At 37.4% G+C, this 27,664-nt stretch overlaps 1 protein-coding gene across 1 annotated transcript; it reads right to left on the reverse strand.

Moving 5' to 3' along the window:
• Positions 1-1,497: 1,497 nt before the first annotated feature.
• tsen54 (TSEN54 tRNA splicing endonuclease subunit) lies at positions 1,498-15,922 on the reverse strand. Its single transcript, XM_056250829.1, has 11 exons — positions 15,833-15,922; positions 13,860-14,018; positions 13,715-13,778; positions 12,820-12,903; positions 12,495-12,593; positions 12,244-12,296; positions 12,039-12,143; positions 6,451-6,992; positions 5,124-5,184; positions 4,850-4,963; positions 1,498-1,743 (listed from the first exon to the last, which is right to left on the reverse strand). Exons 1-11 carry the CDS (start codon positions 15,892-15,894, stop codon positions 1,596-1,598), a joined length of 1,491 nt encoding a protein of 496 aa, XP_056106804.1. The 5' UTR covers positions 15,895-15,922; the 3' UTR covers positions 1,498-1,595.
• Positions 15,923-27,664: the final 11,742 nt, after the last annotated feature.

The following is a 27,664-nucleotide window of genomic DNA, read 5'->3' on the forward strand; positions in this document are numbered from 1 at the left end:
TAATTAGCGCTTTACTATGTCAGTTTAAACTATTATGAGCTTATATGTGGGTAATTTAATTAAACAACATTTAACGAAATTAAATTGATTATCGTTTTTGGTCCCAATTTGTATCAGGTGTCTTTAACTAACTATGGACTTACATAATAATAATTGTTGGGTAATGTACTTATAGTGTTGATGTTGTATTGTGAAACACTATTGAGGTGGATACGAGTAAGGTTAAGGATGGGTCTGGTGGTATGGGTAGGTTTAAGTGTGGGTTAAGGTGTAGCGAAGGTTAACAGTGTAATTATAGATGTGATTACAGAAATTAATTACAGCTGTAATTACATGCAGGAATTTTTTAAACATAAAACTATAAAAAGATAAATACATTTCTAGTGCTGTCAATTCAATAATTCATGATCAATTGCATCTAACATAAAAATTGTAAAAAAAAATAATAATAATATACAGTATGCATATATATATATACACACAAATTATTTATAGATATTTACAAACTTTTATGTTATGCGATTAATCGATTTGACAGCACTAGTATGTACACAATAAGTGCATTGTGTCAAATGAGTAGTTTAGTACATAGTACGTAGTTTAAGACACTTAATATAAAGTGGGTCCCAATTTTTTATTGATTGACAGCTCTAGCTAAATACAGATCAAACTCAAAATGCAATTTTAACTTGGAAACTCATCCAAGAATGTAGATGCAGAGATGTGGGTGTGTGGATTCATAAACATGGCAGCACCCAGATATGTACGGTTATTGATAAACATCAGATAAAACAGATTGTTCTAATGAGTTATTCGTTTAATTCCTATGCCAAACTTTGACCATTTGAAATGCTTATCTATCTTTACCATTCTTAACAGAGTATTTGTATTGTGGCGGCCTTTCCACTGAAGCACAGTAATGAATAAGCAGAGAATGATGAAGAACCAATCACCAATATATGTGAACCAAGATATCCAAATATTATTTCCAATATGTAGTACACAAACAAATCCAAAAACAAAACTTAAACATGATACCCTGAAAGCTTTTTTAATTAAATGTTTCTTCAATAATTTTTTTTTAAAAATGAAATCCAACCAGTAGAGATGGTCCTGAAGACGATACATAATTAACGGACCAAAGTAGGCTTTAATGTTTTCTGTCCAAACAATAGACATTTTTGATGACATAAATGCTGGTGTAGTGTTTTGGCATAACTTGCACATGACAAATTCTTAACATTTTTCTATTAAAATGTAATTAAAGGGTTAGTGCACCCAAAAATGTAAATTCTGCCACCATTTACTCAGCCTCATGTCGTTCAAACCTGTATGACTTTCTTTCTTCTGTGAGACACAAAATAAGATATTTTGAAAGATGTTGTTAATCAAACAGTTTTGGTTCCCATGGACTTCCATTGTCCAATGGAAGTCCAAAAATACAATGGAAGTCAATGGGAACCATTTGATTACCGACATTCTTGGAATGACATGAGGATGAGCAAAAGATGACAGAACTTTCATTTTGGGGTGAACTAACACTAATACCCTGAGATACACTTTTTTTTTTTCCATGCAGTTTTAGAAATGCTCCTTTAATACACATCGGTTGGAAGTTTGAAATCCTTGAAGCAGTAAAAAGAGATGTCACCATGATCCACCACTGCAAACGTTACTGGGACATCTCCACTTTGGAAGGACAGCTGCTTCATGGCATGCAGATCAGGCACGGGACCGTCAAAACTGTCAATGAACGAAGACATAAATCAGTTAGCATGCTCAGATCAGGATCTTTTTAGACTATACACATTTCTTGTCACTTGATAATAATAATAAATATAGCTGAAAGCAGCTATTACGAGGCCAAGCACTTAATAAGCCCATTATTGACATTGATGGACATAGACTTTATTTAGGGAACTTTATGAATCTTGCAAAATTCACAAGGCTTAACACTTGCCATCGACTGGATTTGATCAAACAGTCTTTAAACCGCTAACCTGTTGCTTTACACAGCACGCCACTCATACACCGTGGTTTGCTTAATTTAAAAGTAGTGCATTTTTTACATGAAAAAGTGATATTATACTTGGTTCTTGTCGCTTATCACTGGGCGACACAAGGAAGACATGCTTTCAACCAGCTGTCAAGGGTCAGAAAACTAAATTTAGACAATGTTTTCAAAGGTTAAGCGTTTTTGCAAAAATCCTTATATCTCTGGAACACTAGGTGGCGCTGTGATCAAACTCCTCAGGTACCTTTAAGGAGATGCTGTCAATGATCTCTACCTAATTTGTTGCCGATAATGTCAAATCGTTTAAAAGATATTGCAATTTATGTAAAATTTCAAAATGGTGGACAGGCAATTTGTCTGATCTTGGCAAAATTGGTATCGAGGGATTCGAATTTGCAGACACCAAGATCTTGACTTTCTGATACATTTTCGTAATGTGCTAGTTTTCCCAACTTACGCGTATACCTTCAGATCTGGGTGCTGACAAAGTGTACCAAGTTTCGTTTCGATTGATCAAAGTTTGGCCAGGATATAGCATCTAATCGGATTTTGGGTCAACGTCGTTAACTTTTTTTGAAGAAGAAGAAAAAGGTACATCAAAATTCTGATATTTTGGTAAGAATTGGACCAAATTTAAAGGTGGAGTAGTGAAAAAACTGCATACAGTACATTTCAGAATGGCCACTGTATCGGGTAAAGTCTTAATGTAAGATATTGAATGTGATCAGCAAATTACGTGTACTAAGAATGTTGTTTCTATGACAAAGGTTTCAGAAGTTATAGCCATTTAAAAAGTGTATTTTTGCTATAGAGTTGGCTTTAGAGACCCCGAAGTTGGTCAAATTACTATTCAGGACCACCGCTATAATATTTAAGAGGATTTAACAGCAAAATTGTGAAGCTAATAATTAGCATTTACATTATTTCCTTAAATGTTTTAAAATAGCTTGAGGTAGTTTGTGACGTCAGAAACACCAGCGATTTAAAGTACAGTGAGAAAATACTCAGCAATGGTGTCGACTTTACACATTTAATTTACTTTAATTTACACATGGTTTGTCTTAAAGGTCCCTTGACATGGGGTTATTTTTTTATTTTATAATGTTTCCTGGGTTGCCCTTATAATGTTGGTATGTTTTTTAGATCAAAAATAGTCATAATTTAGAAATAAAAGGCATTTTTCCTAGCCTGCTTTTAGCCTCTGATTTGAACACTCTGTTTGAAGGGGCGTGTCTCTGTGGGATTCAGTGTAACCGCGGCCACTGCTGTGATTGGCTGACATGCTTGCATATGAAATAGCTACATATTACATGTGAAACTCTCTTGAATACTTTTACTACAGCTATTATACGTTTTTACTATTACAGCTATCGAGATTAACGAATTGTGAGAAGTTTTTTAAGTATTTAGATCTATTCCCATCACATAAAATGTTGCCGTGATGAGCATTGAGCAGATGACAGTGTGTTGATCGCGAGCATGAAGATCTTATCATTGCAAAGCAGTTTCTGCACTCTCTCTAATGCTTTCCCCAATGCAAACACGATGATGTACATACAGTAAGAGCTTCGTTGTGCAGTGTAACGTGCGTCATTGATTTCATAACGAGTTGTCCAGATAAACTCGCGCTGTGTGTGGAAAGATGTTCTTTGATCGCTTTCTGTATAATTTGTTCAGAATTTAAATAAGATTATTTTCATCCTACTAAAAGAAACGATGTGAAGTTGATATTTTAGTCACTGGCTTGACTTACTGATGCATAAACAGTATTGAACGATTTTGAGAGAAAGATTAACTTACCTGTCTGAACTTGAACAATTACGCTACACATCAGAAATTGTTGCTTGGTAGCTCGATCGATTTATTTTCAGACGTTCATCGAGTTGAGGAAACAGTCGTCGGTGAAATGTTTGGACCATACAAAACTTAGGGAAGTTGTGTCGGCGCATTTCCAGAGAAAATAAAATTAACCCATTGTTTCTTCAGAGGCTCGGATGAAGGAACTAAAAAATACTTTTGTGTTCATTTGTACATCCGAACACTGATCAACTGCCATGCTTCGCTCGTTTGCAAGCCATGATATCTCTCGAGGAAAAACTCAAATCTCAAAGCTTTCTCTAGGAAAAACTAAAATCGCGCCGGCGCGTTCGTACTTCCTGATCCTAGCTCGTTTTCTCATGGGCGAGCCAAATTCTCCGGGCGGGCAAAGCAGAGAAAGGGGAGGTAACCTTTCCTCGTTATGACGTCATACGGGGGAGATTCAAGATCAGCGCGTCTGAGCTGCAGAGAAGAGAAAAATAGCCAAAGCTCGGTTTACACCGATTGAAAATTCTAGACACGAGGGGACCAAATACAGGCTAGGGGAACTAATATTAATGTTAAAAAACCTCAGAAAGTGAAAATTTCATGTCAGGGCACCTTTAAAGCATATTAAAAACACCACGTAGACATATAAACAACATTAAAAGCTTGATTTTTGCCACAAGGGGACTTTTGTATTTATTTGAGCTGTAAAAAAAATTATTTTCAGTATCTCCAGTTATTACTAAATTTGTTATGTCTAATCCTAAAAAAAAATTAAAGGGTAAAAACATCACAGACGGGTCATATTATGAGGCCAAATAGCATATTTCAAACATTTTGCTTATTCCATGTCATTGCTAAGTACCGCAAAATCATAAAACCAATTTTCCAGCATGAATCAGCAGTCTGTGTGATCCAGACACTGTATAACTAAGGCAAAATAACAAAACCAACACAGCAGGAAAAAGACGATCATAAAAGCATGTAATGAATGACTGGACTAATTTCAGTGTATTGTGTCAGTGTGTTTACCTGCAGACACACATGCGGCTGTAAGGCTTTCCAGGATGGCTCTTTTTAAACTCCGCCACCGTGTCCGGTTGGTAAACATCAAAACTAATCTTCCACTGGTCTGACGGGGACAACCTGACAAAAAAGATCGTTTAAAACAGCAGTTCAATCATCTCAAAGGCTTATTTGACTTCTCTGTCAATTTCGGGAGAAAGCTACCAGGTTTACTCTGACAGCGTTTGATTTCATCCCTCAATATGATAAAGAACAGGACAGTAAAGGTGGGCTTATACACCTGGAAACCCCCTCAGACCAGCTGGAAGACTTGACAATGCTGATCTGGTCCAGCAGTTCACCTGCACCATGATAATACAAAAAAGATGAATGTCACATGAGAGTGAGGCAATAACAGGCATCTTTCACAAACATTACATTTTCTAAGCACAAAAAACCAAGATCATATATCAGACAAACCTAATCGTCTAGTTTTTATCAGTTTGACACTGAAACCTCACTGTAGAATAATTAAAAACCATTACAAACCTATTTTAACTACTAATTGTTAATACTAATACTACATTATATTATCACTGTTATTATATTATATTTTCTTCATTTAACAATTTATTACTTGTTTGTTTGGTTGCTGTTGTTGTTGTTATCTAAAACTACCACTATTAAAAATAAAATAAAATAAAAATGTTTTTTTTTAAACATAAATCGAAGATAAGAATAATTTCCTTTGCAATTAACTGAAAAAAAGAAGTACAAAAATGACTAAAACTGAAACAAATAAAAATAAATTAAGGATATATAGAAATGGCTAAAAAACTAAGCCTATCATTAAAATACTGATATTAAACAAATTAATATAAAAATGAAATAAAAGCTAATTCAAAGTATTATTAAATACTATGATCGTGTATAAACAATACAAAAAATAACTGTTAATTCCAATTTATTTTATTAATTTATTGCTAAATGTATTTACATTTCTTTCTTTTCTTTCATTTAGAAAAATATTATATTTATTATTAAACTAGATTAATAAATACTATAAACAATTATTGTTTACTGAAATCATGATAATCACTAACTAATATTAACAAATTGAAAAAAATGTTTTTGATAGTCATGTAATAAATCTTATTAGAAAGAATAACTAGCATTTAATCACATTAAACTGAACACATTAAAGTGACGTGTATTTTCTAAACCAAGTAGTGCTGTGAAACGATTAATCGCAATTCATCGCATCCAAAATAAAAGTTTGTGTTTACATATGTGCGTGTGTACTGTGTATAATTATTTTGTATATATAAATACACACACATGCATGAATATATTTAATATTTGCATGTATACTAATATATATATATATATATATATATATATATATACACACACACACACACATACATATATATATAATATTTATATTATATCATATCAATATTTTATAAATAAATAACACATTTTTCTTAAATATACAAAATAATTATACACAGTACACACACATATATTATGTAAACACAAACTTTTATTTTGGATGCGATTAATCGTTTCACAGCCCTACCAAGACTAGGGACCTAGTCATTGAAAGTCTACGAGTGTTTTCTTACGGTGCGAGGCGCATTGGCCGGGCTGAGTAAGCGGCGTCACCTCCCTCTCCCACAGATGCGCGGGTCTGTCTTTCCGCCACCGTCTCCTCCTGTCCTCCATCAGCTGGGAATACTCCGCCCAGTTCCTGCAGCGCCGCACCTCTCGGTCGCTGTTAACATCCCTGCGGTAGCGATCGCTCTCTCCCTGGCGCTCCCTGTCCCGGCGCGACAGCTTCTCCTGCTTCATGTTGAGTCTGCTGAGCCACGGAGCCACGTCACAGTCGCCCACCTCCAGAGCGCCGGGTAAGAGGCTACGGTCTGGGGACGCCAGGCACACGGAGCGGCTCCTACGGGAGCCCAGGTCTGGGAAAGAGATGCTGCTGAAGTCCCAGCGAGGAGCTGCGCTTTGGGCTTGAGGAGGTGGAGGCTGGACATCCCTCTCCATCCACCACGTCCTGTCAGAGGCATCGGCGGACGGCAGGGGCGATTCGCTGCTCTTAACTAGCTCGTCACTTCGGTCTTCGGCTGTCGTCTTCTCCACTGGTGACGTGTTCTGCTTGTCACTGAGGCCGATCAAGACAGAGATCAGAATATTGAGCAAGAACCAAGCGGCAACCTCTCTTTTGAAACCAACACGGAAGAGACTTAAACTGCAATTCATCGACTGGCCACTAGAGACAGGCTCCAAAAGAGATTCAATTCCATAGGCCCCCATGTTAAAATGCCCAACTTTACAGCAGAAAAACATATGTTTACAGCCTGGTACAAAAGGTGGTTTTGGTCTATATAGATAATTTTGCCCTTCATGACAACTGTGAGGGCGGTGAATTCTTTAATAACTCATCCGTTTAAATTATATTATGCCTTAAAGTTGTGCATAATTCAGGGCGTGGCCACTTGAGTGACAGATGGATTGCCACTGCTGTCATTAGCCGTTTGTCTGCCGTCTGTTAGCCATCACGTCACCTCAGATAATCCGCCTCTTTGCCCATTTTGGTTTAACCGGGAGTGATGTGTGGTGACGTGCTGCCAAGATGGCGACGGCCGGCTCCGCCCACTTTGGGCTTCAAAAATGCTCTTCAGAAACCTACAGGTGACATCAAGGACACTACGTCCATGTTGGTTTTACAGTCTATGGTTAGAACTTAATGCTCTTCGGTCACTTCTTATCAAAAAAAAAATTACGTATCGTGTTTATTTTTTACTTTATCGGAAAGATACGAAACTTGGTAAAGGTTTTGGTTTCGTGAACACAAAAAATCATGGATAACAAAAGTTAAATGGTCCTGAAAAAAATAGTCACACTTGTGCTCCTTGTGATCAAAATTACAGCATTGGAAATGAAAGGGAGACGAATTTCATCTAGTGGAAACGTTTGGTTCTGCGGCCAAACAAAATCTGACTTGATTTTCTTGCAGTTTTAGAGTAAAATGTGTTTTGGAAAATATACATTTCATATCAAATTATTATATCATATTCAATAAAATTTTTGTGCATTTTTGTAATTTTCAGGTCTATGCTCAAAAAGTGAATAAATGGATTATAAATACATCATAAATATAATTTAAAACTATAAAATCCCCTAATAATAAAAAATATAAAAAACATTATCAAACTAAAATATAGTACATACATTTCATTGAAATAAAAAACATTCTGTAATTTTTTACCGACATGTGAAGCGCACAAGAAGGTTAAGTAGAGCAGGCGGAAAATGAACAGGGGCTTGGGGCAAAAATACCACCAAAATAAACAAAAATGCCCGTCAAATTAAAAAAAAGCTCCTGCACAATTAAACAGAATCTCTAACGACCGTCACGATTAAAGCAAAATGTGAACATGAATGAAAAGTGTTGATTGCGGCCAGCAATTGAAAAGTCCCAGCCAGCACAGCCATGTGGGGCCCACATGGGTTTGACGTGGGCTATCTAACTGGGACCCAGACAGTTTTGCTCCCGGTTTCCATGTAGGCCCCACATGGGTTTGCCCAGATAAAATGAACACTGCTCAGTGTGCACACTACAGGCTGTTAAATGTAACACTGATCAGTGTTGGAGTTAATGAGATAATTAAGTGATTGAATATGATTGAGCATTATTGAAGACACCTAAAGCAGAATCACTGAAGGAGAAAATTGTAAGCCACCGTTATGGCGATCATTGTTTGCTTTAGTTGGGCTCTTGACCCTTATATTATTAACTTTAGATTTTGTTTGGCTGTTGTTTCTGACTTATAACTGCCAGATGAACAAAAAAAAAAGTCATGTAATGGTGTTGGTTATATTATGACAGTCATGGTTTGAACATACCCACTAAACACAATGATGTCCAAAAGACATCTTTTCAACATCTTTGTCACAAAAGTCGGACGTTGAAAAGACGTCCACTGAAGAGCCAGAATGAAAGTTTTTATGACGTCTTTTTTTGACGTGTTCTGCACGTCCGATATAGACGTTCATGGACCCTCTTCGTACAAGGTTAAAAACTAGTTCAAATGTGGCCATTGTGGACATATTTTTTACATAATTTATGGTCTCATTTAGACATAATTACTTTGACTATTGCTGTCAGATGATCTTAGTGAGAATTAGCAGAGGTTTAGATGTTGATATTTGTTTCATTTGAAGTGTCACCATTGTGGTGATCAGTGTTTGCTTTAGTTGGGCTCTTGGTCCCCTTTATTTTTACTTTAGCTTTTCTTTGGCTGCTGTAACTGTGTGTTTGTATGACACACATGTTGTGGCAGAGAAAGCCAAGAAAAAGTAAGATCAGGTGTTTTCAGCTCAATGTTGATGATGACATAATCATCACAAAACAAGCATCAAATGTTGAGTTTGAAATTGTGTTTATATTTTGGGATTCTCAACCACCAACCTTGTGGAACTGCAATATTGGTGCCAATAGAATACAAAATATTTTTAAAGTATAAAAAGTATGTGCACATGTTTTGAGCAAATGCATCATGTAGTCACACACAGACATTAAGATTTTGGCTATGAATCACAACAACGGTGACAATCAAAACAAAAAAGCTTGGGAATCAATGATGAGTTTTGAACTATGAAGGCTACCCATCATGCATTGCAGCATGATGATTTTTTTTGTCACCATTGTTGTGAATCATATGCAAAATCTTGATGTCTGTGTGTTACAACATGATATGTTTGCTCTAAACATCGTATGCACATAATTTTTATCCACCTATAAATAAGTGATATTATAAATGCTATTGGTGCCAATATTGCAGTTCTACAAGGTAGGCGGCTAGAAATGCCAAAGTATCTGACAACATTATATGCTTGTTTTGTGATGATTTCATCATCATCAACATGAAGCTGATAGCACCTGATGTTACTTATTCTTGGCTTTCTTTGCAACATCAGTTGCAAATAACAGTGTGTTTAACAAACACACAGTTACAGCAGCCAAAGAAAAGCTAAAGTAAAGATAAAGGGGACCAAGAGCCCAACTAAAGCAAACACTGATCACCACAATGGTGACACTTCAAATGAAACAAATATCAACATCTAAACCTCTGCTAATTCTCACTAATATCATCTGACAGCAATAGTCAAAGTAATTATGTCTAAATGAGACCATAAATTATGTAAAATTATGTCCACAATGGCCACATTTGAACAAGTTTTTAACCTTGTAGGAAGAGGGTCCATGAACGTCTATATCGGACGTGCAGAAACCGTCAAAAAAAGACGTCATAAAAACTTTCATTCTGGCTCCTCAGTGGACGTCTTTTCAACGTCCGACTTTTGTGACAAAGACGTTGAAAAGACGTCTTTTGGACATCATTGTGTTTAGTGGGTAATCATGCTGTGATCTGAAAAATGAAACTTATTGAGATTATCTGGTTTAACTTGTTAGCAACAGCTTTGTGATTCTACAGCAAATGATTATCAGTATTTTTTTTATCCAAAATATTTCATAAACATTGTTCTGATCATAACACTTTCAAATAAAATTATTTAGAAAGACATCAATAATCAGTCTGTGAATCTCAACAATGGTGACAATAATAATGCATGTTGCAGTGGCTGCCACCAATCACAACTCATTAATGGCTCCCATCATGCATTGCGGTATGAATAAATTATGATCTGAATTGTCTATGTAATTTACTTTTCCTAGTTGAATATTCTGCTCGTCACCATTGTTGAGATGCATTGACTGAATCTTGACGTCTGTGTGTGCCTAAAAGAAAGATTTTTTTTAAATAACTTTTAAGAAATCCTTTATATTATATCTAAAATTCTGGAAATGTATGCAGAATCACAGTTACGCTATAACCAACAGCATAAATCACTAAACATAAGGTTCAAACGATGACTGTCATAATATAACCAACACCATTACATCACTTTTTTTTTTTTTTTTTTATCTGGCAGTTATAAGTCAGAAACAACAGCCAAACAAAATCTAAAGTTAATAATATAAGGGTCAAGAGCCCAACTAAAGCAAACAATGATCGCCATAACGGTGGCTTACAATTTTCTCCTTCAGTGATTCTGCTTTAGGTGTCTTCAATAATGCTCAATCATATTCAATCACTTAATTATCTCATTAACTCCAACACTGATCAGTGTTACATTTAACAGCCTGTAGTGTGCACACTGAGCAGTGTTCATTTCATCTGGGCAAACCCATGTGGGGCCTACATGGAAACCGGGAGCAAAACTGGCTGGGTCCCAGTTAGATAGCCCACGTCAAACCCATGTGGGCCCCACATGGCTGTGCTGGCTGGGGTGTTGATTGATTTTTTCCCCGCGGGTTAAACGTCACAATAAAATGCGAATTTAAGTCTCAGAGCCACACCCACCTATCACATCATGTTGGCAAGCTGTTTCAAACTCCCGAAATGAACACTAAACAAACTTTGTTTTGGCCTGATTTTGTTCTAAATGACGTCACACCAATTCGTTCGATTTGGCTTTAAAGGGCACATAACACACAGTTTCTGCCAATCTCATGTTAGTCTTGAGTACTTATATAGAGTATGTAAAGTATTACCGCTTCTACTATACACACCTAAAAATAAAAATCATAAGCCAAAATTTTAAAGGGTAACTAAACCCCTGGTCAGAGCCTGACTCCACCCACTGGCAATATTTGAAAAATGCTGGGAAAGTGGGTGGAGCCCAGCGGAGATAGAGGGGATGAACGGATACTCTATCCTGATCGTTTTCAATACTCGCAATTCCAACTCCTGACTCGCTACAGTGGTTTTGACTAAACAATATGGTTTTTATACTGCCATGGACGTGGTAGCTCGTACCAAGGGCGTGGTGAGCTGGAACCTGCTTACGTCAGCTCTCACCGCTACGTCACGAACTACCGCAAACATCCAATAGGAAAATTCAACTGCAGTAGCCACCGTTCAACCTGAAGAGGGCAGCACTCAGACGTTTTTACACCATATATTGTAGAATTAAAACACTTTATACCCAAATGTCAAAAAGTTACTCGAATCAATGAACAGCACTAATAAAGCCCCAGTCTTACAGATCATTAACTAAAAAAAGTTGGTTTAGTGTTTAGTTACCCTTTAATTATGTAATTGTTCATCAACATGAGAGCTGAAGAAGACGTGACGTGTACCTGGACACAGGACTTTGAGAGCGTTTCCTCTTCAGCTGTTTTCTCTGCTTGTCCCATGATGATGCCGGCAGATTCAGCTGTCTCTCATATGTGGATGGGACTAAACTGTGTGAAAGACGACTTTTATTGGACACTGATGTGAAATATCTTATTAATTTCGGTACACGTCAGCGCAATTGATTGTACTGAAGTACATGATTTTTACCTGGGGTCAAATCTGTTCACAACATACCCAAGCCTTTTCAAATGTCCAAAAACCTAAATGAAGGAAGACAAATTACACTTATGAATCAGTATATGTTTACTGTATGTTTCGCTCTTCTTTGTTCCAGTGACAGTGACTATATACATTATTTAAAACATTTGTCAAAAGTGCTAAATATTTTTAACAGCAAAAAAATACTGAGTGCACCTTTAAGAAGAGTGTTTTCTTATCAGGTGACACTGGAGACAAACCTGATACTGATGAAGAGTCACAGTCTCACTAGAGAGAAAGCGCTCATATCCCTCCTGAATGGACAACGGAAGGTCCCGGTAAAACACCTGCACATTACCCTGGATTAGGAAGAAAAAATGGCAAAGATACAGTTTACACAAACAGACTAAGCCGTTTTCAACATTGATGATAATCAGGAATGTTTCGTGAGCAGCAAATTAGCATATTAGAATGATTTCGGAAGGATCATGTGACACTGAAGACTGCCTCACTGCATAAATACACAGTTCCCGTAATAAAAGATTATAGCGTGATATAAATATGATATTGGAAATGTCCACTCACACATTCCATGAGGTAGAGAGCCTCTTCAGGACGCAGGCACTGCTTGCCTCTCTCTGAAAAACCCATCGTCTGCCAAAATTTCCCCTGCAAAAGGACATGATCATTTCTAATGCCCTGTTTACAGCTGGTATTAAGATGCGTTTTGGTGGATCGGATCACAAGTGGACGAGGGAAACACATTCCTGTTTACACCTGGTGTTTTAATCCGTCCGCTTCACCCCTGATGTCTTCAAGGGGAGGGTCTATGGGCGGGTAAATGTATGTTCAGATCTTTCGATCTAATGGACAAAATAAGCTTACGCAATTTACAGTTGTAATCGAAATGATACAACTCCCATTGCAAATCAGGTTTATTGGCAAAATTTGCAATGTTTGCAATAAACAAATCAAACTAAGGTAATTGAAGTAGCTCAACTCCACAAATGTTTCAAGTGAAACTTTTAATGACTTCTGCAGTCTAAAAATAATTCAACCCCATGAATATAATCCCGCACAACAGCACAAATCTGGAAAACAGGTGTAGTCTCAAGCACAGCTGATGCAGGTAATCAAGGGCTTCATTAGTTCCACCAGGTGTGCTTGAGCTAGAACACATGAAATATCTCCCCGTAATGTTCACGCATTAGGTCAGTAGGCGGAGAGAAGGCGGTCTTTTGTGGCTGTTTGAACACATTCGACAACATGAGCGTTTACACTAGGAAAGCAATCCTGTCGAATGATTTTTCAACTACCTCTGGAAGTGGTCGAAAGTGGACAAGCTCAAAACGTTTTAGACCCCGTTTATGCATTTAGCGTCAAACCAAAACGCATCTCAATCCCAGGTGTAAACAGGGCCTGACAGTTGACAATGGACAGATGAAGATGATGCTTCATTTAATGTTTGACATGGACTCACTGCTGGAGACTGCAATTCCACTAGTCTTTCCTCAGGAGTCCAGGCAGCTTTCACTAGATTCCCTCTGTGCGGAAACACAAACGGGTCAGTTAGCTTTAGCTTAGCTGTGCAGTAAGTGAGCGTGTGTTTTTATGGCATCACTCACAGTCTCTCCACTCTCTCCTCGGCCAGGAGCGTCCAGTGCTCGTCCAGACTTTGCTGCAGACGGGCCGTCTGCTTCTCGGACCCATCGGGCAGGAAGTCTTTCTGACCCTTCACTGGTATCTTATGGCTCCGGGACCTCGCCTCAAACAGCTCTGATGGACTGCATTCAAAGCCAACACAAATATAAAGAAATGCAAAAAATATAAATATGCAAATATAACAAATGCATGTGTAACAGAACATAAATCCAGACTTAACAATCGGAACCCTGTAAACCTGACATATAGTCTGAAAAAACATTATTTGAAATGAAACGATTTATTGAAACTTTAGACAAAATATAAAAGAAATAAATGCAGAAGTGTTTTATGTTTTATATAATATGACACATCAGGCTTTTATGGCTCATATAGTATGATATAGGGAGAATTTGAAGCTCACACTAGAGGAAGAACAAAACACCTTTATTCAGAGGCTGAGCAAAAATATGCAGTTTGAGCAAAAGCCTGAGGGAACATATTTGATACTCATATCTGAACATGATTTTTTCACCAAATGTTTTACGGATAGTCAAGTAAAGCTACGTTTTTTCAGGTACAGCAAGTGTTCATATTTGAATATCACTAACATCTTTTGTTTACTTTATAAAAAAAACAGTAAAGACTGAAACTGAAACAATAAAAAGACTTCAATAGTGATTGCATAAAAATTATGACTGTCCATGTCTGTCATTTCCACCAGAACATGATTAAAATGAAATATGAGATGAGAAATGGAAAAAAATATGAGACAAATAAGGTTAATATTTCAGATCAGATTCAGAATATTTGTATTGTGCATCATTTTCAATCAAGCAGTAATTGAAGGTGAAAATATTAGTTGTGTGCATTTAAGATATGCACCTATTATAGCAATGCAATTAGCCTTAACAAGACTACAGAGTGATAACTTTTATTATCTTCATTCTAAATGTTAGCAATGTCATTTCCACCACAAAATATTATTGCATGAAATGCATAATCTGAGGCGTTAGGGAAAGGACATTTGTTCATTGTGGTTCAGAAGAAAGACATAATTCTACTGTAATATATTCACTATTGGAAATTATTGAAATAATAAGGTGTATAATGTGTGTTAGTGCTTATAGCTGAAAAACACCCATGAAAATGGGCAACACATAGCATATCAGTGATCGGACGAAAACAAATGTGAGTTAAAATTCTGCAAACAAAGAAATTTCTCTAAACTGAGAACATCTGTCATACACATGGTACATGATTTCATATAATAATCAATGGTTGTGATTAATTTTGATTCGCTGTTTCGAAGCGCCACACGCTGGTCGTTTCGAACAGTTTCGTTTCTCCCAAAACATTTCTAAAAAGATTAAATAAATAATAAATAAATAATAATTATAATAATTTCCAATGCCTGCTGCTGGTCAGAACAGTGTAAATGCAAGGAAAACCCAGGCCAAACATGCATAAAAACACATTTAAAAACTAATTGCATATGTTTTATAGAAGTTGTTCTATTAAATACAATGAATGATCAAATCATCATGAAATACCATTAATTATAAAGGCATTATAATATAGGCCTATGTGTCATTTTATGAAATTGTAGGGCTTGTTTTGTTTGTTTTATGGAGAGCCAATTGAACCACTGAAACTTTGAAACATTTCGAAACTGCAGTGATGAAAGGAAGCCTCGTTTACTGAAATCACGTGACTTAGGTGCTACTGAATCACAAATCAGAAGCACTGATAAATGAATCGCAATGTTTTTGAAGCTTCACGAAGTGTGTGTTTTGGTGTTTGCTGCTGTCTAGCGCATGTTGTGTGTTTCGCTTTCAGCACATTGACACGAGGGTAATCATCACGTGTGTTACTGCAGATCACGAACAAATAAATTAACTTTATCGGCACAAACAATAAACAACGGTTTTTACAATGAATAAACGATGACAGTTACCTGAGCAGCTCCTGATAAACATTGAGTTTGTGAGCATCTATGGATGTGTCTCTGTCTGCCATATTTACTGCTGCCTGTGTTGTTGTTGTTTCGGGGTCCTAGTGCGCAAAGAATACCATGTAGATTATACATGCGACTGTGCGCCTTTACCAATAGATGGCAGCACAGCACATAGCTAGACTACCACATCTTTTTTCGTGGTGTTTTGTTTTGTTAAGGAATCAGATGAAAGTTACAAACAGAAACAGACGGTTAAAGTACAGTATTAACATATTAAATGGCATATTAGAGTGATGCAGGGATGCGGCTGTGCTATTATTTAGTCCAAATTAAACCTGCAAACGAGTTGCAATTAGCACTTCCGGTTCCTTGTGTGTGTGTTTTTTTTTTTTTGTTTTTTTTTGTTAAATGCCTGAATTAAGGTCTGTGGTGAACACAAGCCCAAGTTATGTAAATGTTTTATTTTACTACATAAAATACATCAGTAATGCCCTCTTGTGATTTGTTAAGCCTCTACTTGTCTTGAAAATGGCTACGTTGTCAGAGACATAATGTCATCACCAGGTTGAACAGGTAAACTCATCTACTCACTATTCGCTTTCACAGCCTCATTGTGATTATAGTAAAACTATTTTTTTTTAATAGACTAAAATGTGAAATAGTTGTCTGACATTGAAGTCGTGTGACCATGTAGTTTATTTATAGCCTGTTTTATATTTATAGCCTAAGTTGTGTTCATTTGTGAAGATTATGGTGAACAAAACATGTCAGAATCAGAAAAGTTTTACAAAGCCAATGGAAAAAAATCTTATTGGGTTTAAGTTTATCATAAATGCTTGTCAATACATTCGGCAATACACTTTCACCATATTTCAACAGACAATAGAAGTAATTATGAAATTACATATAAAGAAGTAGGCTACTGAAGTCCTACTTAAGTGGGTCAAAAACCCAGCAAAAAAAAATAAAAAAAATCTAAGTACGTTTTGCTAACGTTCACATTAAGTTATAAAAACGCTTCAAAGACTCGACACGATCCCAGCTGAGGAATAAGGGTCTTATCTAGTGAAACGATCGGCCATTTTCTAAAAAAAAAACTAAAAAACATGTATATACTTTTTAACCACAAATTTAATTTATATGACTGATCGTTTCACTAAGACCCTTATTCCTCAGCTGGGATCGTGTCGAGTCTTTGAAGCTGCATTGAAACTGCAATTTTGGACCTTCAACCCATTGGACCCCATTGAAGTCCACTATATGGAGAACAATCCTGGAATGTTTTCCTCAAAAACCTTAATTTCTTTTCGACTGAAGAAAGATAGACATGAACATCTTGGATGACGTGGGGGTGAGCAAATGATCAGGAAAGTTTAATCCTGAAGTGGACTTATCCTTTACCAGATAAACTCTTGTGGGAAAAGAGCTGTAAAAGTTATCTTTGTATGGCCCACAACAATGATGCAACATGAGGGTGAACTATTTTTTAGACGAACTACTTCATCACTTGACTTCTGTTGGCCTGTTGTAGTGCCTGCCTCTTTGATGAAGCGCACTGGCTGGTCTCTGAAGTGCTGTCAGGGGTATCAGGTGAAAGGTGTGAAGGGTGACGTGTGTGTTTGTCCGTATCACACGTCCAGCTGTCTTTTGTTTGACCTGAATGGCACACACAGCTCAGGCACCTGAGACAGACACCTCACAAACCAAAACACCACCACAGCTCCTCCACCCCCTTCCTGAAAGTCAACAATAAACCACGCTTCCAGTAAGCCAGATAGCTTCCCAAGTCCTCCCCCTCGCCATGGAAACAAACGCCTTAAGCTGACAGTGGTGTCTCTCTTGACCAAACCAGGCCACCCATGCAGAGAAACGCACGGCTCAGCGTGACACTCTCTGTACGTATATATCTACATGAGAGTTTCTGATGCATCACATTCTGTTCTTGTGCGTTCATTTTCATTTATCACCATTTTGAGCATGAACAACTCCTTTAGATAAAGAATATTTAAGTTGCTTCTTCATTTTTCCTGGTCTCCTCTTGTGAAAAAGAAGCATTTAATGTGCACTCGTCGTGTATTTTAAATCTTAAACGTATATTTTTTAAACATCTTGCAGTTTATATAATAGGCTGTTAATGAAATAAAAGGAGTGCACTTAAAGAGAGAGACACTTTCTTAACACACTTTTAAATTATGTCACATTAAATGTTTCACAGTACATTTTAAATCATTATGTTTTAATAATCTTTTGGTGTGTTTTAGTAAAGAAGTGCACTTATTTTGTCTTGGCTAACACACAATAAAGCACATGTATAATTTTAATGGCAGTGTGTTATTTGCACTTTAAAGTTAATATATTTTAAACGTACTAAATTGTCATAGAGTTACATGACTTACAGGCTTCAACAGAAAGTGCATTAAAGTATATTTTAGTTTACCATAAATGCTTGTCATTCAGCAGTAACTTATATTTCAAAGACAAGTAATTATGAAAACACATGTAATGATGTACTTAAGTGGGTCAAATAAGCACTCTTAAGTTCAACTAATTGACTTATAAATGTGAATCTATAACCCATTTTCATTTATTGGCAATTTACATGCAGTTATTTGTGTCTGAAAACATTACATTCAGTTCACACTTAAGTGTATTCTTTTAAAGTATAATGTTTCCGTAATAAAGTGCGCTTAAGTGTCTGTTTGAAATGTCTATCTCGGTTTTGTTTAAAATAATCAGTTTTCCACTTTAGTCTTTTCCCCTTTCTTAATGACATCATCTTCCAGTAAGTTACATTAAGTTTGGAAAACATCAGTACGCATTAACGCTGCATTTGATGAATTATGTGATGTTTTGGTGTATTGATTGGTTTGCGTTACTTTAAAACAGTGTTAATGCGCAAGAATAGTTTTTACCCTCTTTTGCTCTCCGTCAAAAATGATCCATATCTTTTTTTTATTTCAATGAAATAAATGTACTTTATTATAGTTTGATAATGTTTTTTATTTCATATTTTGTATTTTTTTAGGGGATTTTATGGTACTAAATTATATTTACGCTGTATTTATAATCCATTTATAATTCTATATTTATAATCCATCTATTCACTTTTTGAGCGTAGACGACCTGAAAATAAAATTTCGTAAACAGTTTAAGTTGGACGCTTAACAGATTATTGCTAAAGTGAAAAAAGTAAAATAAAAAAAAGTTACAGAATTTTAGGTTTATTGTTTATTTATTTTATTATGAAATATATATTTTCAAAAAATAAATTTACTCTAAAACTGCAGGAAAATCAAAGTCATAAATTTAAACAAGTTGTGTTTCAAATTTGAGGTTGATATCTCAAAAAATTAGCTTTTTGTTAGGCCGCAGTACCACACGTCTCCACTAGATTATATTCGTCTCCCATTAATTTCCAATGCCGTCATTTTTGATTAGGAGGAGCACAAGTGTGACGACTCATGTCCATGTGTGTGTGTGTGTTCACATAGCAAGTGCCAAAATCTTTACCAAGTTTCGTACCACTCTGATGAAGTAAAAAATTTGGGGGGAAAAACAAAACGTAAAATTTTCCGGTCAAAAGTGACCGAAGAGCCCCAGAGTTAATGTCGAGTCAAAGCATACCCTATGATATCCAATCATTTACAGCTACATGACAGTCTTGAATGGGAATTGAAAAGATTTTATATGGTTCATTATACAGTTCTTTACAGATTTGTGGTCAGTTACGCCAAACAACGCCTGCGCCGATCCAAAAGTGACGCTGAAGCTTTGTGTGTGATTCTCTTCATCCCATTCAGGAACGCTTAACTGCGGGGTCCTGGGATGTGTGAAGGTCTTTCACAGTGTGTGACTCTCTAATCCGCTGGTTAATGCACTGAATTGGGTCTGTCTCATCTAAAATCAGCAGAGCTGTTGGGTTTTTTCCACTTTTTGTGTAGACCGTTGATGTGCAAAACACTGTGGTGAAACAGATTGCCAGAGAGGTCATATTAAAAGGTCAACTCGATTATCAACTCTAGTCTTATTAAGAAAAGAGGAGTTTTGGTGAATTTGTGTTTCTCAGACTTACTTTGTTGTTTTAAATCCTTGCCAATTCAAGCACATTGTGTTATTTTTCTTCACTCTAAAAATTTTTTTTTTTTTTTTTTTTTTTTTTTTTTGCCCAAATCATGGGTTGAGCCTTTTGGGTCATTTTCTTTGGGATATTTTTCAGTATTTGGGTAGTTTTGGTGTTACCCAGATCCTGGGTCAGACCAGACGTAACAACCCAGGGATTGAGTTATTTATCGTGGGCTTTTTGCCACCTCTTCAGGAGAGAGCAGTGCAGCTCCGTCAAACTGTCTTCGGTAAAATACAGGTTTGTGTACATTTTATTTCATATAAATTCGTTGTTGTGCTGTATATCGTTTAATTTTATACAGACCAACATACAGGGGCGCGATGTGAGTCACCTAAACGAGTGTCGCGTCGATCTTTTCGTGTGATGGAAACGCCTGATGCCTTGCATTAATGATTTTATTCAAAAAGATACAGAATATAAATACGTGTGATGTTAAAATTTGTTCTCAGAACTGTACACTGATTGTTTATGGACAGCTTATGGAGCCAGTCGCCGCGTGTTTCGGCTACGAGTGAAACGCATGGTTAGAAATTCCCCCGCTGAACACGACACAAGCTCCGGCACGACTCGCACGAGATCCAGCGCCGTTACGGTGGAAACGGGACGACAGAGACTGGGCAATTACACTTCAATTAGCCTTAGGCAACGCAAGGCAAGTTTATTTATATAGCACATTTCATACAATGGTAATTCAAAGTGCTTTACATAGAAGAAATTAAAAAATCAAAAGAAATAACAATAATTAAAACAGTTTAGAATAAAGAAATTAAAATAATCAAAAGAAATAAGAATAATTAAAACAGTTTAGAATAAAAAATACTTATAAATGTTTTATTTGTACTTCTAATATTTGTTAAACGAGCTTAAATGTTGGCAATAGCCTATGTATTAAAAATGATTTAAAATATACTATACTGTAAAATATGATTGTAAATAAAGTCAAGTGGTTGTATCAAGTATTTAAAAAAAGTTTAGAGGATTTAAGTGAATCCGTAGACATTAATTCATGTATGAAGTAAAAAAAAAAAAAAAAAAAAATTAATCAACTAGGCTTGGTTAAATCAACCCATTATGCTGGGTTAAATAAGCAACCCAATTTGCTGGGTAAAATTAACCCAACATGTGTTCTGTCCTACACTCTAAAAAATGCTTGGTTGTTTTAACCCAATGTGGGGTCAAATATGGTCAAACCCAAATGTTGGGTTAAAAATGTAATTTAAAAATTTAACCCAATGGCTGAGTTTGTCCATATTTGACCCAAAGTTGGGTTGAAACAGCCCAGCATTTTTTAGATATATTTATGCAGCCCTTGGGTTGAAAACAACCCAAATTGGGTTGTTTTTAACCCAGTGTTTTTTAGTGTTGCCTGATCTCAGTAAAAATTATAGATCAAATTGCTACATTTTTGGGGGGTGCTCAAACATCCACTTCATTATGGATTTGCCCTTTTTTTGCAAGCTCTCTGGGTACAAAAACAAACAGTTGGTGGTTCACGTACTGCTGCCATCTGATAGGATCAATTCCAGTTTATTTCAGTGAGTTTCAACGCAAAGGAAACCTCTTAGTATTCTGACAATCAAAGAGCCCTCAGTCCCTTTAAAGGGTCGATCCTGTGCAAACAGGTCTGCGGTGCAGAAGCTGACACCGTTGAAACTATTAGCAAACAAAGCCACGCTAAGGACAAATCATTTACCTTCATAGCATCACAGACTCATCCGGTAGTTTTGCTTCCTTCAGCACTAATCTGTTAATCGGCCCGCTCTGTTTACACTCCCGCACGTTCAGTCAGTGATGTGACTCGACGTAACACTGCCACATGTAGCCTGTAGTCCTAGACGTCTCCAGAGCCTATGCTGTATGCTAATGCAATAATGTTTCAGCTGATCAAGCCTAAACAAAGGCAGACTTGCTCGATAAAGACTCATTTAGAAGGTTTAAAGTTTGACGGCCTTGTAACTCTATTAGTTTGAACAATTGGACAGAGTTTTGGAGGTTATTAGCTTTGTGATGTTTTGAGGTTACTTGTGCGGTGGTGTCCAGACTGGCTGCTTGAGCATTTGGACATTTTGAGACAGACTAAACATTTTATCAATTGAGTCAACTGTGAAAAAGAGGACTAAAATCACCCCGCGCAAACACACAGCCCTTCACACACCTCGTTACAGTGTAATTATACATGCGTACTACATGCACTTACTGTAGGGTTAGGGTTAGGATTAAGGTTTGGTTTAGGGTTAGTTGCATGCAATTCATAGTTATTACTACAGTTAATACATTTGTAACAAGTACACAAAAATAAAGGGGTCCACTTTGGAGACTCTACTTACTATAAGGAACTTTGCAAACACATATGTCAACTAAGGCCATGTTTACACGGAAACGATCTGAAGAGAAAACGCAAAAGTGGCGTTTCGTTTTCACTTTTTATTCTGCGTTTAGACGAGCGTTATGGGGGGGAAATCTGCGTGCATATGGAGACGCAAAAGTGTTAGAAATGCGATGTAGTATGCACTCCAGGCGGCTAGGTGGCAATGTGAAGCACTGCCACACAACAACAACAAGTCCGTGCGCCTGCGTACAACCTTCCTTCTACTTCTCTCCCTAGTAGCGCGAAATTGAAAAGACTCTTGGACGTTTATCAGAGCTGCTAGGGCAACTTGAAGGTCCGACGTATGGAAATAATCCGACATGTTGGTTGTTATTTTCCTGTACTGGCGCATGCCTGTGACGTAAATGCGTACGCGACGAGAGCCGCCATGAGCAGATTTGCGTTTTTACCCGTTTAGACGGAAACGCGACGGTGGAGCGTTTTTTAAGATTTCCACTTTGGAGGGTGGTTTCACTTTTTTTGCGTTTTTAAGCCCCAAAAACGCTGTCGCCGTGTAAACGAAAGGCACATCCGATAAAATATTATTACGTTTTCACCCGGAATCGTTTTCGTGTAAACAGGGCCTAACTCTCATTAGAGTATCAGTACGCTGTAGTAGAAGTTTGGGTTAGTAGAATAAGTTGACATGTAGTTGTGAAGTTACTTAGGGTACGTTTACACGACAACGATACGCTTACAACGGAGAAGTTTTTCCTTCGAGTTTTCCGCGTACAGACGACACCGTTGTCAAAACGATCCCCATTCACACGGATCCGCGAAAACGACTAAAACGCTGTATTCTGCTGCCAGGCCATTAGATGGCGATGAAACACTATAGACTGAACACGTAATACGCATGTGCGTGACGTCATCGTCTTCACAGATTCGCGTTTTGTTGTTTACACAGAGACCGTTTTCAAAAGTTTGCGGTTTTTTAGGCACCCAAAACGCAGATGTCATGTAAACGAACGCCAAAATGCATACATTTTTTTACGTTTTTAGTTGAAAACGGTGTCGTGTAAACAGCCCCTTAGTGTAGCCTACAGTAGAATGTGTGTTGTATCAAAATAAAGTGTTAGCAGATATTAAGCACTGCAGTCAGTCTACTAATACTCTAATGCAGACTGATCTCATGAAATGGCGTATGTATGACACGCCAATTCGTATTTCCATTTTTGGCCAATTCACGGTTCGGTTCGATACGATACACTTGTGTCACGGTTCGGTTCGGTACGATTCGGTACGTTTCCGATACAGCAAAAAGAAAGAAATGCCAGAGAAATTTCCTTGATTTAATCTTTTTAATTATATTTTTATTAAAACTAACATCATAAAGTATGATATTTTTTAACTTTAAGCAATGATGGAGCTATACTTGACTTTTCTTAGGAGCTTATAAAACAAAACAGCTCCTTGGACAAAATTAAATGTAATATTGTAGTAGTTATAAACAAAGGTTTATTTTAGTTCAGATTAACATTTGAGGGCAGCAATTGTATTCATAATGTCAAAATAAAACCGACGTGATGTTACTTGAAAGCATTATAGCCTACTATTCCTGCCAAACTTCCATGGTTACAGTTAGTAGTGTTACTACAGTAAACCCATGGTGAATGTGCTGATCTGTGGACACTGGATAGTTCATTCATGGCACAATGTTTCTTCCTGGTTTCCACGTCAGCGCTGTTTGATCCGTTAATAACGGAGAAATGCGAATGTTTCTCACTAGATCTTGCAGCGATGTTATTACTTCAGTGGCGAATTCAAATGCTTTCTTTACTGGATTTGGCTGTGTAGTAACAGTGCTGATGATTAAGATCGGCTCGCGCTGTATTTGTCCAAACTGATAAACGGTCCTTCAACCACACAATAACGAGTGATTTCGTTCCGCTTACATTACATTTGCCATTTGATGTTGGGCAATGTTGTGGTCACGCACATTATGAGCGCGCTTGCCACGCGTGACGCGCCTTCATTTGAAATAACGAAATTTTGGTCGGCAGGAAAAATGGTCCAACGAACCGTTCGGTTCAAAAATGCGTACCGAAAACCGAACCGAAAGCCTCGTACCGAACGGTTCAATACGAATACGTGTATCGTTACACCCCTAATAAATATATGACCTACCCCAACCCCGTCCCTAAACCTACCCGTCACTGGGGTTAATACCATTTATGAGTCTTCCCCTACCATCCTAGGAAAAACAATATCGCTCTCCAGATGTAGATCTACATTTTGCTTCGTTTCGCTCGGACATTTAACGGCGTGTACATACACGCGGAATCACTCGGACATTTAACGGCGTAGACATACACGCAAAAGATGACGGTTCGTTTCAGCGTCCATACGTGAACGGCGCGGATAGCTCAAAATGCGTATAGATAACACGCCACTTGACTTGAAAGTGGCGTGTATGTTTACGCAAAGTCATGATGTCATGTTGTCTAATGACTGCTAGTTGACATGTAGTTGCAAAGATACTTATAGTTAGTAATGTCTAAAGTGGACCATCGAAATAAAGTGTTGCCATTTACTTTTTCACACAATAAAATGTCTGTCATTTTTGAGATTCTGGATTGGATTGTTATGGGAGAGTCCAGTCAGAAACAATACATCCTAAGTCGAACCATCTGAAGAACTGTGTTTGGTGGATGTAGCTTGAAAGAACCAAGCGTCCGTCAAATTACAGTTAAGATGTGTGATGGAAGTAAATTAATAAGTGTAAATATGTGATCATCCATTACAGGAAAACCATCAATTGGTTGATAAAACTTGAACGCTCTAGCAGGAGTTGGAGTCAGAAAGTCAAGTCTGTGCAACAACATTATGAAGGCTTTGTCAAGGCAGAACAATTATGGTTGTATTCAGTGTTCATAAACCTCCAGTGAGTCCAGATATGAGCTGATTAATGTGTGTGTATGGCACACGGGCAGCTTACTTTCCTCCTCAAGGTCACAGTGTCCTAGTCTACTCACCCTCGGGGAGATTCCACGCTTCTAGAATGTTCTGGCTGATTCCCTGCATGGCTAATTTTGTTGTGTGTGTGTGTGTGTGTGTGTGGATGGGGGTAGATTCTTCCCCTCTCTCTCTCTCCGGTGTGTTTGCATTCCTCTCAGTTAATAAGTGTTTGTCTGATCCCAGAGCAGGGGCTAAAGATCACCCCACGCAAACACACGGCCCCTCCCACGCCTCGCTGTGAAAGAGCCAGCGAGAGGGACGCTAAGCTAATGAGTGTCATAAATTTCATGGGCCTTCAGCTCATCCATTAACCATGATAATATCCGGGGGACCAGCACAGATCAGATCTACCGCAGTGGGTCACGTGACCTGTCTGCATGCCAGCACACACATACGTTCACTTTGACGGTACGTTTAGCTTTCAACCCTGGTCAAAAGGCCAGCTTTACTGTATATGTTGTGTTTTGGTTTCTTAACTTGCGTAGAAAGACTTTGCCTCCTAGACCAGCACCAAACAAGCATAAAGCACAAAAAGAATGACTCATTGTTGTGACTACATTTGTCACATGACCTCATCATTTGCATGTTTAATTCATTCATTTGGCATCCATGAAGTTGTACAGGTTTGGAGAGAGAATACATGATAGCAGACCTTTTTATGGACTAGGCCTTTAACGTTTGACATCCCGGATCTTCATTCGTTTCACAGATACTTACATAATCCTTACATGTTATAAACTGCACATTTTGCTAAAAAGAACCAGTGTATTTACAGAACATTTGCATGCTATAGTGTATGCATTACAATTAACGTGCGTTATGTAATCAAATTACCTTTTTTTTTTTAAGTAACTAGTAAAGTAATGCATTCCTTTTAAATTTACAACGAAATATCTGAGTTACTTTTTCAAGTAAGTACCGCAAGTTACTTTTCCCCCTATTTATTGATTGGATCCTATTCTTCTGCAATCCCGAACAGCAGCACAGCTAAACGGTTTGTTTGAGCGGCGCCCTCTACTGTACAGACTTGAATTTGCATTCAGCCTGAGGCTTATTCGTTTCACTTTTGGTGCAAAAGAGCCCTTTCATTTGCCAAAAGTGTAACTTTTTTGTTATTAAAAAATAAACAAGCAAGCCCAGCCCAGGTGAGAAAAAGTAACACAAAAGTAACATAACCAGGGCTTCACATTAACTTTTTTGCTCAGCAGCCTCTGTGGATAGTGGTTTTCCAAAGTTACGAGCCACTCAGCATTTTCACTGGCCACAATTTTGACATTAATAACATGGTGAAAAACTGCCATATAGATATTTTTTATACTATCTCATAATTTGGCAGCAGGTTTATTAAGCTCCTGTCACTTTAATAGCCGACGCACTGATCCATTATTCTGTTACTATGCGTTTTCCTTCTCAACGGTTTACGTTCACATAAAACATAACTGACCGTGTTGACGTGAATACTCGCCAAGACCGGCGTTTTGCCATTATTTTGTGTGTATTTGACAGTTTAAGGTCAATAAGCAGTGAAAAATAACTCGGTTTAGTGCTGAGAGGCGTTTTTATGTGCCGCACTTTGAGTCTGAGCACAAAACTTGCGGGAATGAGTCAAATTATGTGCAATACGCAAAATTCAAGCCTAGTAACAGCAACAATAATCATCCGGATCAAATGAAACGAGTGAGTGAGGAGAGGCGGGTGTGTGTGTCACTCGCTGTCGGAGAGATGAGAGAGAGAGAGAAAGCACAGCTGGTATCGTGTTTCTATTCTGAGGTAAATGAGTATTGGAAGCCTTTCAGAAATTTCAGTATCGATATGTATTGAAAAAATCTATATTTTTGACAACACTACATTGCACTTAGTAATGACCTAAGTGCAATGTAGTGTTGTCAAAAATATAGATTTTTTCACAGAATAATGAATTCCGATGTTTTTTTGAAAGACTAGAATTGAAAAAAATATATATTAAAATTTAACCTGCCAAATCGGCAAGTAGGAGTGACTGCGTTACACTGCTGAAATACACACGCAGTTGGCGGGTTAGTGGGTGTTGATGTAACCCATTACCTTCCATTAAAAGTAACTAAGCACTTTTTAAGGGAGTAACGCAATATAGCATTTTTTTTCAAAAGTAACTTTTCCAACACGGATATACACAGTAAACACACTATATATTGCCGAAATAGTGAGCTATTCTAAGCACGTCCCAGTGTTGTTATGTCTGACCCAGTCTGGCTACTCAAACAAACAGACGCAATCCCGTTTAGCGCCGCTAGTGGCAAAGGAATTACACACTTGGCCTTTCACAAACAGTATCAGTGTTGATTGGACAGGGAAGGGGCTGTGGGAAATAGCTTGAGAAGTCTGTGTTTCACTTCATCCTCCA

This window comes from Rhinichthys klamathensis, unplaced genomic scaffold (assembly GCF_029890125.1).
Source record: "Rhinichthys klamathensis goyatoka isolate OS25496 unplaced genomic scaffold, OSU_Roscu_1.1 h1tg000004l_1, whole genome shotgun sequence".
In the NCBI taxonomy this organism is placed as follows: domain Eukaryota; kingdom Metazoa; phylum Chordata; class Actinopteri; order Cypriniformes; family Leuciscidae; genus Rhinichthys; species Rhinichthys klamathensis.